General features: G+C 30.8%; 1 protein-coding gene across 1 annotated transcript; it reads left to right on the top strand.

Moving 5' to 3' along the window:
- Positions 1-1,962: 1,962 nt before the first annotated feature.
- On the top strand, positions 1,963-4,352 carry LOC107022486 (transcription factor RAX2-like). The gene is made up of 3 exons (XM_015223088.1): positions 1,963-2,098; positions 2,636-2,765; positions 3,728-4,352. The coding sequence occupies exons 1-3, from the start codon at positions 1,963-1,965 to the stop codon at positions 4,350-4,352; spliced, it is 891 nt and encodes a 296-aa protein (XP_015078574.1).
- The last annotated feature ends 11,066 nt before the right edge of the window (positions 4,353-15,418 follow it).

Genomic DNA, 15,418 nt, shown 5'->3' on the forward strand with positions numbered 1-15,418 from the left:
GAAATATTATTAGTAATGAATGTAAAATATAAATTAGTTTTGTTTAAATTTTTTGAAGTATAGAAACCTTAAATTAATCAACTTTTTATCATGTTAACAGTTAAGGGTATTTTAGACATTTTGATTAAAAAAAAGTGTTTATCCGCACTTATCAAACACATCAACAATTTTTTTCAACTGAAACACTTTTATCCAAACACATAACTACTTATTCTTAAAATAAATTTCAGCACTTTTAACAGCACTTTTTAAAAGTTGCTTTTTTTTAAGCCATCCAAACGGGCTCTAAATCCTCTCAGGTTCTTCTCATTTTAATTTATTTGTTTTGTTTTAATTTAATACAAAATTATTTTTTAAAAAAAAATTAAATCTTGTGTTCGTGAAACAACGAAGACCGTCGTTTAAAAAAAATGAAAACTAAGGAAATCCAATAATTTTTCAAGTATAAAACTGCGGTTGAGGAGTATAAATTATGAACAACGAAAATATTTTATCAAATAACATAGGTAGTCTATGGATTGAATTGTTCGATGTATACTTGTATTCGATTCAAAGTTGCTACATTTATATTAATGAAAATCGACGAACAAAACCTTCGACGTCCGTTTTTTCCTAAAAGATTATACTCAATTCGTTCTTTTTTATATTTCACCTTTTTACCTTGCATTTCAGTACTTGCTTTAAGAAAAGATATAACTTTATCCTTTTATTTTTATTTAAATTTTTTAAACTCAAGTTTTCAATCAATGTATATGAATTAATTTAACTAATGAAATTATTTTAAGTTGATCGAATATATTTTTTCAAAACTAATATAAAAAATGATCAATGTAATAATTTCTTTATTGATTTTACGAAATAAAAATATTATGAACTAATTATTTATAAAAAAAATGACATATAAAAAAGAACGGAGAAGTATAAATTTAAAGAAAATGGACAGACGATCCTTTCTTTTAACCGAGGAAATTTATCGGTTTCCTTAAACCGACCTGCCATCTCCGATATATTTGAACTCGTTGATTTTGAATAAAAAATTGAATTGTTGTCCATCAATTTCGATCGTCAAATTTTATTTTATAATAATATGTATAAACGTACAATATACGCTAAAAGTTAAATAAATCCCAACTTCAAAATCATGATTAAAAAAAATTAATTTAACATAAAAATTTAGCTCATGTAGAAAATATTCAAAAATATATGAGGAAGCACATTGCTCCATCCTACATGGATTATACACATGTTTTGTACAGTGTCTCTCTTATAGTATTTGTTTTTTACTGGTATACATATATGTGTACTATGCTGCTGATTAATTTTGTTTGCTAGCTTTGCTATTCAATTAATGTACCGTCTAATAAAACAAAGTCTGTTAGCATATGATTTTCCTACTAGAAATAGTTACAATAAATATACCTTAGTATTCCCTCCGTTTCAAAATAATTGTCATTTTCACTTTTTTCTAAGTTAAATAAGTAGATTAGATTTACCTGATATTTTAAAATTAAAATTTGAATATTCAAAAATTATTTTTAAAAAATTATATATTAATATAATTTTTTACATCTTAAAATATTGACAAAGTTTAAATTATCTAACCCTCAAAAAGAAAATTATGACAAATATTTTGATGTTAAGGGAGTGATTTGGAAGATGTCAAATAATTCAGTATTAGTCAAGCTTACAATCGCTAATTAATTAAGTAAATTTATTTTATCTGAACACATGAAACACTCGGGATTCTTGAATTACAAGGTAAAGAGTAATGAGGGAAAAAAAAAATTAGAAATAGGCCTATCCATTTGACTTGTATACCTTATAATTATTATTTAAAAAAAGTGTACCTCTTAATTAATTAATTTAATCTTTTTATTTGGTTGTTCTAAATCTCAAGTCACTCTTTATATAAGACAAATAACAGAATAAGAGTCCTTGTACATTTCTTTATCTAAACTAGAAATGGGAAGATCTCCTTGTTGTGATAAGATTAATGTGAAAAAAGGGCCATGGTCACCAGAAGAAGATGCTAAGCTTAAAGAATTCATTGAAAAATATGGTACTGGTGGAAATTGGATTGCTCTTCCTCAAAAAGTTGGTAAGAAAACCAAATAAAAATACTTTCTTTAATTTTATTTCATCTCTTTGTGTGTTGATGACCATGCATGGTGCAGCTACAAGAGACTAAATCTACGATTCTATCGATCCCAGTAACTTTTATTTCAAACTTTGTATTTATATCAGGAAATTAATTCAATATATGGATATTCGAAAATATAGCAACATATTTATTGTAATATCATAAATAAAACTATGTACGTAGACCCTTACCCTGACATTTATAGGATAAAAATGTTGTTTTCAATGGACACTGGACTCAAAAAAGAAGAAGCTTTGAAGGAGATTGCAAAAAAAAAAAAAAAAGACAATAAAAGTTGTAGGATACCAAAGCAAATGAAGCAACATACCGTAATAAGTCTCGAAGAAAAAGAAATTACGCGATTACTATTTGATATTACTTCTAAGGAGGTACATGTAAAAATATTCGAATCATATTCATGACTATGCATGTAGAAATGTATTTCTTTTATATTTGTTGTTAATATAATTTGATGAGATTATGGTTTTGGACCAGGACTAATGAGATGTGGAAAGAGCTGTAGATTGAGTTGGATAAATTATCTAAGGCCAAATATAAGACATGGTAATTTTTCTCAAGAGGAAGATAGGGTTATATGCAGTTTATATGCCAGAATTGGAAGCAGGTTACAAAGTTTTAATAGTCAAATTTATTTAACAGTTCTCCATTTTATTTTATTTTATGTTTTGGTTAAAAATTAATTATCTATTAACTTTGGTGCCCCTTAAATTTCTTCAATTATCATGTGTTTGCATATGACTTTCAGACTAACATAAATCTCATTAAATTAAAAAATCGAAAGGAGAACTTCAATCGTAGATTCTATATTTGTACTAAAAAATTAAATAAATATATATGTATATTAATTTGTAAATTCTTACCAAAATTGATTGGCAACTGATCAGTGGTAAGGAAGGGTCCGTCGAGATATTTTCCACACACTAGAGTTGAGGGTTCAAACCCCCACTATCAATTTTAAAGGAAATTTTGAATAAATTTAGAACCCTCAAATTACTCGTAACCCTAGCTCTGCCTAAGAGAATACAAATTCATAAATGTTAAAACTATTCTAAAATTTTCCTTCTTCAATTAACTACATGCAGTCAGATCTATCTGTAATAATCATCTTCTATACAATATTTCATTTTGACATTTGAAATTGATATTTAATATCATGTTATATTGTATATTCTCCGTAACAAATTTAGCTATAACAATCACAAAATATCCAAACAATCGTTATTACAAAAAGGTTTGACATTCATATCTTATGAATTTGACTTTAAATTTTGGAGTCTGAAGTTAAAAGGGTAAAAAAAATTGTCAAAAATTTCAAAAGGGTACATCAATTTTTTTTTAACCAAAAGGGCAAAATCGATGCCGACGGAGCGATTTTCTTCTGACAAAATTGATATTCCCTTTTAGAATTTTTGATAATTTTTTTTTCCTTTCTGCCTTTAGGGTTTTAGTTTTTTTTTTCCTTTTGGTTAAAGATATTTTACACTATGTTTATATAAGTTAACTTGAATAACATGTAACTTGTCGCAACATGTTTGATATATATATATTTGTACATTTATCTGTCAGGTGGTCATTTATAGCTGCTCATGCTCAATTATCTGGAAGAACCGACAATGATATTAAAAATTATTGGAACACAAAGCTTAAGAAGTTCATAGGGTTTATTCACTCATCATCTAATATATTATTTCCTCCTACAAGCACTCTTCAAACAACTTTTCAACCCCAAACCCAATCACAAGCATCAATTTCAAGTATTTTTAGAGATTCATATGTAGAGCCCATTCCACTAGTCCAACCAAATTTCATGTACAACAACAATAACATGATGAACTTTCAATTAGGTACAAATAATCAACATTCTTATAATTTTCATGATCAAAGCTTAATATATCCCATGCAAGCAATTAGTTCTTGTTCTTCATCTGATGGTCTAAGTTGCAACCAAATTAGCTATGGCAATGAGGAAATGATGTGTCAAATTCCTTTTGAAGAAACCCAAAAGTTTACACTTGACAATTATTGTACTACTTGGGCTGATCATCAAAAGGCAAATGGATATTTTGGGAATAACTTTCAAAGTAGTCAATTCCAGTATGATGATTATACTAATATTAAAGAAGTTAAGCAGTTGATTAGTAGTAGCTCTACTAATGGTAATGGATGTAACAATGTAGGGTACTGGGATTAATTTTAATTTTATTTTGTAGGTGTGAGTACTTCAAAGTTTTAATGAAATTTATTCATGGAAAGCTTTTATATTGCTTCCACTGAATTAGTACTAGCTTTTATCTTCTTCTTTTTTCTGTAGTGATGATGTAATATATCATGATCATTGCTAATAAGTGATAGTTATTTTATTTGTTTCAATTTATATGAGTTTTTTTTTTGTCCGTCTCAAAATGAAATAACACAATTTTATATTGAGTAACAATATTGATGACTTATTTTTAAGTTGAAATGAGTTTTAAAAATCATATTTTTCTTCACTAGACATTCTGTAGAATTATGTAAAAAATAAATTGAGATGAAGAAAAAAGTATTTTCTCCGTTTAAAAAAAATGACTTAGTTTTTTTTTAGTCTGTTTAAAAAAATGACACCTTTCTTTTTTTGGTAATACTTTAACGTTAACTTTCCAAGTAACCTATTTAAGACCACAAAATTAAATGATATTTTAATACATTTAACATGACTTTCATTTAAAATTACAAGATTAAAAAGTTATTTTTCTTTTCTTTAATTTATTTCAAGTTAAATTAGATTATTCTTTTTCAAACGGAGGAAAAAAATATGTAATGTAGTACTAGTAGTAGAACGTTTTTGTCTGCTACCCATACCTCCCCTATCCTTATATAGTCTCCATCCTATCTATCGACAAGTACTCTGAAAAATATGTAAATTTAGTTCATTGTGAAAGTACTCAAGAAGCATATCATATCATGATGCAAGAGTCAGAAAGTGAAAGTTACTAATCAAGCATCCACTCTACGTTCTTCAATAAAACAAAGTACTCGCTTCGTTTCAATTTTTATATGAGCTAGTTTAATTTGGTATAGAATTTAAAAAAGAAAAAAAGATTTATAAAATTTATCATTTAAAATAAGTTATATATACTTGTGTGGGTGGCTAGATATAATTTCATTCAAGTTAAAATGAGCATTTTATAATTAAATTGTTATTAAATATAGAAATATATATATATTTGTACCGATTTAAAATGATAGTAAATCATATAAATTGTGATCGAGAAATTAATAATATTTTGGTACTATTAAAAATTAAAGATATATCCTGGTAAAATCAGAATTAGTTTAGGAGTCAATATGCTCGAAAAGAAGATAAACAATACCTACTGCAAGGAAATCTTTAGGAGTTGCATTTTCTATCGTTAAAGTTAAAACTGAACTAAACTTCATTTTCCATTAATATAATTAAAATAATAGTGAATTGATAAGTTTATATCTTGTATAATTAATAATTGATCGTATAATGTATGATGGGGTGGCGTACGATTTGATTGATTGATCATTGACTATTTATTTTTTGTTTGGGATATAATTGATATTTGATGTGTCCCCATTAAAGTTGACATTTTCATCTTGGGTAAGACATATTTGTCTACAATATACACAAACCAAATACTCAACTTGTAAAATAAAATAATCCCTTCTTTTTAATTTTCATTACATATAATAAGCTTATGTTAAAAAAAATATATTAAATTAGTAGTTGGATTTAACTAATTAATTAGTCCAATTGACCCACAATGTGAAAATGTTTGACAGTACTCATATCAGTAATCTCTTATTACTGGTCAAAACTTTTCTTCCTTATTACTATTGAGTAACTACCCAATCTCTCTTCAAAATTTTCCAATGAGAAGGCATTTGAATAATTTCAACGCTACAACAACTTTGAATCATAACTCATAAGCCTATTAATTTTAAACACGAGTTGATTTGTATGTTTTCATGAAATATTATATTAGGTAACAAATTAATAACTCTAGTTTGACATATTTCAACTACTTATAACACTTTTACTTTCTTTATACTGGTTACAATAATATCAAGGTAATTTATTTTTTAAATTTTGTAATTCAAAAATAAACATTGTAATGAGGTTTGAAATTTCATAGGTGTAAACAATGTCCGAGCAATATAATAATAACAACATACTCAGGAAATTTCACAATTATATTTCGAGAATGATAGAATGTACAGAGCGTAAATATAGAGACGTTATCGATGTTTTTTTCTCATAAACAGTAGTGGAGTAGCAGAAGATGCTAATTCCAGCCCAAATTTTGATAAGGCCCATTCTATATACCAAGGTAAGCCTTATGTGATGACTATCACCCCTTCGAGATACCTTAAATGGGCTAAACTAAATTCAATATACATAAATCCATAATTTCATTTCAAAACTATTTAGCAGGATGGTAATATGAAATCAGTTTTTCTAAAAAATAAATAATTAATAACTTATTTGAAATTGAAGTGTTGTTACTATGTTGAAGTCATTAAGTTAAATCATTGAGCACAAGATAATCGGAATTACATGTAATTAGTTTGGCGGAAGCTAAGTAAATTACAAAAGGGCAATTTTCACATATAGCAAATAAAAAATTTATATTTTTATGTTATAGCAAAGTTTGCATAATTGCGCTCCATAGTAAACATAGAAACTGTATAATTCACTATACATATACAATTGAAGCAAATTGTATAAAACGAAGTGTATAAAACAAGAAAGAGAAAGACACTTGGGCAGAGAACTGTATAAAAACGAAGTGTATAAAACGAATTGTATTATTATAAGTGTATAGAACAATTATATATACAATTTGAATTAGTATAAAATGAGAAAGAGAGAAAGACAAAAGAGACTTGATAAGGAATATACAATTGAATCGAATTGTATAAAACGAGAAAGAGAGAAATTAGATACAATTTGAAAATTGTATAAAACGAGAAAGAGAGAAAGGCAAAAGAAACTGGGCAGTGAGTATTTTTATTGTATAATTATAAGTGTATAGGACGAAAACATATGTACTTGCATGTGTATATACAATTTTCTCACGCTTTATACAAACAGAAACGCAATTTATACATTTCGCTTCTGTTCGTATAAGTGAGAAAGGCGAGGGTGGCGAGCGAGATTTGGGAGAGTGGCGAGCGAGATCTGGAAGAGGGGAGAGAGGGGAACAAAAATATACGTATTTATACAATTCTCTCTGCTTTATACAATTAGAAACAATTTTTATACACTTGTGTTTGTATAAAAAGTGAGGAAGCGAGCGAGAGATTGGAGAAGAGTGGCGAGCGAGATATTTGGGAGAGAGGCGCCTGACAATTTTTTGCAAAATATTGCTATGGAGCACAATTAAATCAAACCCTAACTACTCCATTTGTTTTAGGTTATTAGTTTGTTATTATATACTCCCTCCGTCCGGTATTATTTGTCATGGTTTCTATTTTTATAGTCAAACTATAAAAACTTTGACTAACATTTTAAGATGCATTTTTTCATCATATTAATATGCAAAAAATTGTAATTTATAGTACTTTTCATATAGTTTTAGAATATCTAATTTTTTTGTTTAAAATATCGAATTAATGTGATCTAATTTACCTTTGAAAATTAGTCAAATTGACTTTTGATAAGCGCAACATGACAAACATTTCCGGACGGAGGGAGTACAATTTTCCCAATTACAAAGAGCTTCCAGATAGATGACTGAAGCATGTTCTTAGACTGGTGTTATTACAGAATTCAAATAATTATAACATTTTTATTTTCTTAAAAATTTTAAAATTAGCCCATCGATTGTGGGAAATATTAAATTTTAGGAGCGTAAAGAAAATGAAATTCTCATAGGATAATATTAGTTCAGAAGTACTTATTTGTTAGTTTCAAATGTAGAAGAGAAATCTACAGGTCCAATATATGGAATCATATGATAGACCTAGATTTTAACTTTATTTGACAAACATATTGACATAAATAAAATAATAGTTGAAAAGAGTCTTATGATTTATCTATTTACGTCTAAAGTTGTATGAGGTGAAAATCTCACCTACCATTCTATAATAATGATGGACACAAATCACAAGAATATTATCCTAGTTTATGATTATTTACCTATTAAATTTAAAACATGCATGAATTCACATTCTTGTTATTTTATCAAATATGTTTTCGTAACATATTGAGTGATAGTACTCATGTATAATAATATGAGGTTTTCACCTAGGTACAATCTCTTAGAAGTGTGAAAGTAAAGACCAATTATCACAAAATATCTATTGGATCATAATATTTTACTCATAATAACTTAATCATCATTATTTTGTTCTAAATATTTAATTTATTAAGAGGTTTTTTCGTGTTTCGTGTATTATACAGGATGTATATATGTCAAAGAAATTTGATCTCAAGTTCACAAGATAAGATTTTTATCTAATTCCATTTTTTTTTAAAAAAAAATCGTAGAGTGGGGGTGTGGGAATTAATTGGGCTAAATCCCTCAAAATATATCGACTGCTTACACAAATGAAAAACAAGGAAGAAAAGGAACATAAATGGATGATAAAAAAGTAGACACACAATAAGAAAATTCAACCAAAAAACCTCAATCTCTCAAGCAATATTACTACAAAACTTGAAAGTAAAAGCCAATCACGATACAACTTTAATAATACATATGTTAATTAGGTAATGGATAGGTTATGCACCGAGTTCATATAAATTTAGTATTTTTAACGTGGAGTATAAATTTATATGTAAAATCAACAGTAAATAGGAATGTGCTCATAACTTTTAAAATACAATAGATATGATGCTAAAAATTGAACACATAAAATTTAATTGTTGAATTCATCTCTATTTAAATATAATTAGCAAATAAAAATAATTTTCAAGAGTTTAAGTAGCTTTTATTTTATATGAACATGGTAGTCTCTTGATTATGTCAAAACAAAGTGGTTAAATATCTCATAATTATGAAAATTCTAGTCAAGAAAAGCACAGTTATAAAGAGCGGAGGAAATTCCACTACGTACACTACTCCGACGATTTCACTTTACGTTAAACGTTAGTATATAACTGGATAAGAAAATTTAAGTTTATTATTTTAATTAGAACTTTGTGGTTTTAAATTTTTTATTATTTATAATAACATGACCTTAAGGATAAGATAAAGGGCAACTTTCATATATAGCAAATAAAAAAATTTATATTTGTATGCTATAGCAAAGTTTGCATAATGCGCTCCATAGCAAACATAGAAGCTGTATAGTTCGCTATACATGTACAGTTAAAGCAAATTGTATAAAACGAAGTGTATAAAACAAGAAAGAGAAAAACACTTGGACAAAGAACTGAATAAAAACGAAGTGTATAAGACGAATTGTATTATTATAGTGTATAGAACGATTGTATACAATTTGAATTTGTATAAAATGAGAAGAGAGAAAGACAAAAGAGACTTGACAAGGAATATACAATTGAATCGAATTGTATAAAACGAGAAAGAGAGAAATTAGATACAATTTGAAAATTGTATAAAACGAGAAAGAGAGAAAGGCAAAAGAAACTCGGCAGGGAAGTATTTTTATTTTATAATTATAAGTATATAGGACGAAAATATATGTACTTGCATGTGTATATACAATTTTCTCACGCTTTATACAAACAGAAACGCAATTTATACATTTCGCTTTTGTTTGTATAAGTGAGAAAGGCGAGAGTGGCGAGCGAGATTTGGGAGAGTGGCGAGCGAGATCTGGAAGAGGGGAGAGAGGGGAACAAAAATATATGTATTTGTACAATTTTCTCTGCTTTATACAATTAGAAACAATTTTTATACACTTGTGTTTGTATAAAAAGTGAGGAAGCGAGCGAGAGATTGGAGGAGAGTGGCGAGCGAGATATTTGGGAGAGAGGCGCCTGACAATTTTTTGTAAACGTTTGCTATGGAGCACAACTAAATCAAACCCTAACTACTCCATTTATTTTAGGTTATTAGTTTGCTATTATATAAAATTTTCCCTAATAATAGGTCTCTTTGACCATCGATTGTAGAAAGTAATTAAACATCGCAATAAATGGAGCAACTATAAAATTGTGCAGATCAATTAATGTCATAAAAATTAATATGAACAACAGCTAGTTTATACTACTAATCTAATCAAATAAAATAAAATTCATTTTATACTATCAAGTTGTTAGTATTTCAATTTTAGTGATTGACAAATTATTGTTATAAGAAAATCATTGCAATAGTCCTTTTTCTGAAGATCAAATCTCTTGAGTTGGCTTAGAAGATGAAAATCATTCAAACAGTTTGAACCTTCTTATGTTCTTTGCTCTCTTTTTAAATAAGAGATATCATGTGTACTCAAAAAGGAGGAGAAAAAAATATAATATTGGTGGGGCTATTATATCAAAAAGATTTCAAGTGAGAAAAAAAAAGAAGCTAAGTGTAGTCGTAGAAAATACATTTCAATTCTTAACTTTGTACAAAAAGAAATTCGAAGGACTAGAACAGAACATCTTTGCGATCTAAAGCTAAGATACTGTACTAAAATTTGTTTTTGAATTTCTACTAATATAAAACATCTTATGTCAATTCTACTTCAATATTTACTTTAACTCCATAGCTATATTTTATATATTTGACTAGTAGATCTATTAGTCAATTTTTATTTTTTTTCTATAAAAGCAATTCACCCTCTTCTTACACTTCCACAACTAGTAACTCAAAAGTCAATGAGGACCTTCTATGGTATAACTAAGGATAAGATCAATCATGAATGTGCAATTTCTTAGGATTTTCTTTTTCAACTATTATAGCAAAATATTATTATTATTATTATTATTATATATGTTGACACCCATTTTTTGACACCCAACCCATTTTCCTTGCCTACCCACTAAACTTAATTCCCTATTAACCCAAACTAATTCCCTCCCCAATTAACCCAGGCCCACTCCTTTCCAGGCCCAAACCTTTTCTTTAAACAGCCCACTTCATATTCAGCAGCCTATCTTTCAACCCAAACCCCTTAATGATCCAATCCAATAACCGACCCGACCCGTCCCCTTTCCCTCTTCCCCTCTTCCTCACGATATTCCCAGGAAAGAACAGAATGCCCAGAAAACGAAAAACGCAGAGAAAAACAGAACCCCCCAACGGAAACTTCCCCAGACGCGTCTCTCCCTCTCGCGTCTCCCTCACGCCCTCTCCCTCTCTCCCAAACTCCCTCCTCGTGCGAACCCAATGCGAGAAATCGCGTACGCTGCTCTCTCCCTCGCGCAGAACCTCCCAGACGCGAAATTAATTCCCCACAAATCGTCAAAATTCCAAAACTCACGCGCAAGGAGTTCTCACAGCCTGGTTTATCTTCTTCTTCGCGTGTCCTCGAGTCGCGCGTCTCCTTCCCTCTCTCTTCGCGCTCGTACAAGCGCACAGTGGACAGTAGCCACCTCGCCTCAACAGCCTGGAATCGTCCTGCTCGTCCTTGCAACAACGAGATGATGACACGAAGCGCGCAAGGACGGAAAGCTCATCTCGACCCTCCACCTCGCCTCAAACTCCCTTCCCGCTCGAATCATTTCGGATAAGGTTTGAGGGTTTTGGGATTTTGAATTGGAATGGGCCGAAACTCGTACAACCCATCTCAATTTCGAAACCCTAAATCGTCTTCCTATATAAACCCCCCACCCCTCTTCAGAAAAGGGGGTTGGATTTTTTTGGTTGAAAAAAAAAAAATTAAGAAAGAGATTTAGGCTTTACTGTTTTTCGGAAGAACAGAGGAAAAATCTGGGTTAGTTCTTTTGGGTTGGATATTTTGGGAAAATTTTGAAACGATTTCTTTCTGTCCTGTCCGTGTAGAAGAGTGGTTGGATTTTCGAAAATAGAATTTTCAACACGAAGAACGGTCGGAAATTTGGAAAGAGGGAAGTCGACAGAGCTTTAGGAATTTTAAACGTAAACAGTTCAAAACGTGTACTCGTTCCGGCGACACCAATTCCTTCAAGCTTTGTTGAAATCTCAAGTTCGTGTGTGGAATCGCCCCTCTGCTCGTATCGTCCCTGTCTCGCTGCACTTAGAGAGGTAACATCCATTTTTGACTCTCGATTCTATTCAATCTGATTGTGCAGTTCATTCGATTATTGGTCGCGTAGGTGGCTTATGTATTAGTATGTAGGTTTGTTTTGGTTAATGTTAAGCTGCTGTAGTGAAGAGATTGTTGAAGATTCATGGGTTTCTGTCGTTTGCCTCGTTTGGGTTCGTTGTTTTTTTTACGTCTGTTAATGCTTAAAAGTGATCAATGCCGTGTTTAAGTTGTTTGATTCTTCGCTTTCATTTCCACTTCTTTCCCTGTTTCTTCCTGTTTTAGGTTCGTCTTCAGATTGTTTTAATGAGATGTCTTATATTTTTGTTTACTGGATTGTGATGCTATTCCTTTGGTTTGTTTCTGCTGTAAACATGTTCATTATTAAGGTTTCTAGTAGATAGATGGCTTATGGGTTTTATTTGTGAATTGCATTCAAAGTATCGATTTTGATTTCTAGTGTCGATTTGCATTATGTCTCAAACGCCATTGTGTTTATTTCTTACAATGTTATTGTTGTTACGTAACTTAAGCTACTCTGTTAAACCATGTAGCAACCATCATTGTTAGTTAATTGATCTTACATGATGTGTCTTGACTCTAAGTTTTAGCATCATAATCGTTTGGAAATTAGTATCCGTATTTTTGCTTCTTAAGATGATTTTCTACATGCTTTAGCTTATTTTTTTTCTTGCTAGGGGTCATCGTGAATTTTCTCGGCTGATTATGTTCGTTTCAACTTCGATTTATTTGTTTGCATCAATATTGATACGTCATCATTCTGACGTGGTTGTAGTCACTCCTCTGTTATGTATTTACGCTAATTTGAGATATGCTTAGTTGACACATATAGCTAAGTTTATTTTTCTGCTTGGAACATGCTATCACAGAATTGCTGACCAGATTTGGCATATGAAATGGATATTTTTTTTATTTTTTTTTAAATCCTGAGTGTTGTTCGCCTACCTATAGTTTTCCTATTTTGGTTATCGGCTGTGGTATGGGTATTTGATCCAAGGATTAAACTCATCAGTTTATTCACGCCTTAGAGTATTTGCTTGTCTAAAATAGCTTGTCTTGGATTTGTCCTTTTTTTGTATAAAGATTGATAGCTTTCCTTAATTAGTTGTTTCCTAGTTCGATAAAGGCTAATCCTTTTTTTTGTTTCGCATGTAAACCCGTCCGAGTTCCATCACGAACTCACGTTTCCCCTTTGCATTCTGGAGGAGTCATAAAGACTCATGCTCCCTTTCATCGAGTCAAGCCTTGAAACTGACGTGCGCATTCGGAATCGCCAAGATTGAAGAAGTTTAAAGAAGACGAACTAGAAGACTTGCCTTTATTTTATTGTGTATTTTTACTTTGTAATGGGCATAAGCCCTTGTTGTTTTGTTTTACCGCATTTATTTTTGTATGTTTAGGCTAGGACAGGTACAAAAGAAAATGGGTTGAAAACCCAAAGCAAGTGGGTCCAAGATTCGGTCAAGGCGAACAGAACCCGAAAACTTGGACCCAAAAATCTCTCTCTCTCCCTCTCTCTCTCTCTCTCTTTATTACTTTGTTTGTGCGTTCGTTTTAATTCTCGTTAGTATTAGGATGGGAAAACTCCAAACCCCTCGGAACGCCTATCCATTTTGTCAAACTTAAGAAGTTTAACTAAAAGTGGAATTTCAAAGAGATAAATATTTCGAAACTTGTAAAGTTTGCCTAAATATCGTAAGAAGTTCAAAATTCGCAAGTCTTTAAAACAAAATAGTCAAATAAGTTAATCGTCGGATAACCGTAAGTTAGCGGAGTGTCTTAGGTGCCTTACACCTTCCTAAGACACTAATATGAATCCCGAACCCCCTAAAACATTTTTCAAACAATTTTCTGTTTAGTTGTTCTGAAAAATAAGTTTTCTTGATTTTTCTTAAAAAATTAAGTGGCGACTCCTAAAAAGTCGAAAATATCTTTAAAACAAACTCTTTTCGAAATCATTTTTTTCGATAAAACAGAAATGGCGACTCCGCTGGGGAACGGAGGATTCTAACCCTAAGACTAACTTTGTTTGACTAACTTGTAATTAATTGTTTAATTGCTTAGATTACTTAGTTTTTGGAATTTGCACTTTCTCATGGCATAACTTCCGCCAAACGGCAACTAGACTGCATTAGGAAACGGAAGTTACGCGGCTTACCGCGACTTCTCTCAGAAATACCCCAAGAACTCATTTGGGAGTATCGAATAAATAGTCGGAATGCGGTCATTCGATGTTATTCGATAGCTCCACCTCGATGTTTGTCCGACTCGGGTAACCGTCTATTTGAAAACAATTCTAGAAAAGCCTAAGTTAAAGCGAAACCAAAACCAAAATTAGGCATCAGCCTAGGACGACTTAATACCCAAGGCGTATTAAGTCCATTTTAGTAGAAAATCACCAAATCGCGTCTAAGGTCTTCGACCTCACGACGCATCATATTGTTTGACATTCGAATAAATATATGTGTGTTTAAATGCCTACGCGTACTGTTGCTTTGAATGAGGATGTCATAAAAACCCACTCCTAGCCAAAAATTCCAAAATATACGGAAGCCACTATTACAAATGTCCGTCCAAAATTTCTGAGTCTCAAGTTTCTCACTCAAAAAAAAAAAAAAAAAAAAAAAAAAAAAAAAAAAAANACTACAAATCCTAAATACCCCCCTATCGACTCAGACCCGAACTACGTAGGCAACCTTTCCCGGCCCGGCCCCTATCGTTGAAAATTTTCATTCTCCTCTTTGTTCCGAAGATACGTAGATGAGATTAACGGGCATCGAAAAATAACTGCAAAAAGACCATAGCTCAACATGATTCAGCCTTCCCGAGATAGCGTCATTAAACAAATAAATTCCTGTTTGTTCAAAATATAATCCCGTTCTCATTCGTGGGTTAAAATATCCTCAAACGAAGCGACTTATGTGTTTATCTGTTTCCTGTGCGATATTATGCATTTTGTACTCTGGATATGCACTAACAAATTTGCCTTTGAGTTGTTTCTACCTCTCAGGTACCTCTTACTGATCTGTGTCGATAAAGCTGGCAGATCACCACTACTTCACCAGATCAAAAGGTCGCGCAGATTCCTTCCCCGGACCAAACGCAAATACAGAC

The sequence above is a fragment of the Solanum pennellii genome, chromosome 6, assembly GCF_001406875.1.
Source record: "Solanum pennellii chromosome 6, SPENNV200".
NCBI classification, from domain to species: Eukaryota; Viridiplantae; Streptophyta; class Magnoliopsida; order Solanales; family Solanaceae; genus Solanum; species Solanum pennellii.

Excerpts from the sequence above, each read along its gene's own strand:
- LOC107022486 (XM_015223088.1), top strand. The coding sequence starts at position 1,963 with ATGGGAAGATCTCCTTGTTGTGATAAGATTAATGTGAAAAAAGGGCCA. Across the intron at positions 2,099-2,635 it reads TGCTCTTCCTCAAAAAGTTG|GACTAATGAGATGTGGAAAG; the intron begins GTAAGAAAACCA and ends GTTTTGGACCAG. Across the intron at positions 2,766-3,727 it reads TATGCCAGAATTGGAAGCAG|GTGGTCATTTATAGCTGCTC; the intron begins GTTACAAAGTTT and ends TTTATCTGTCAG.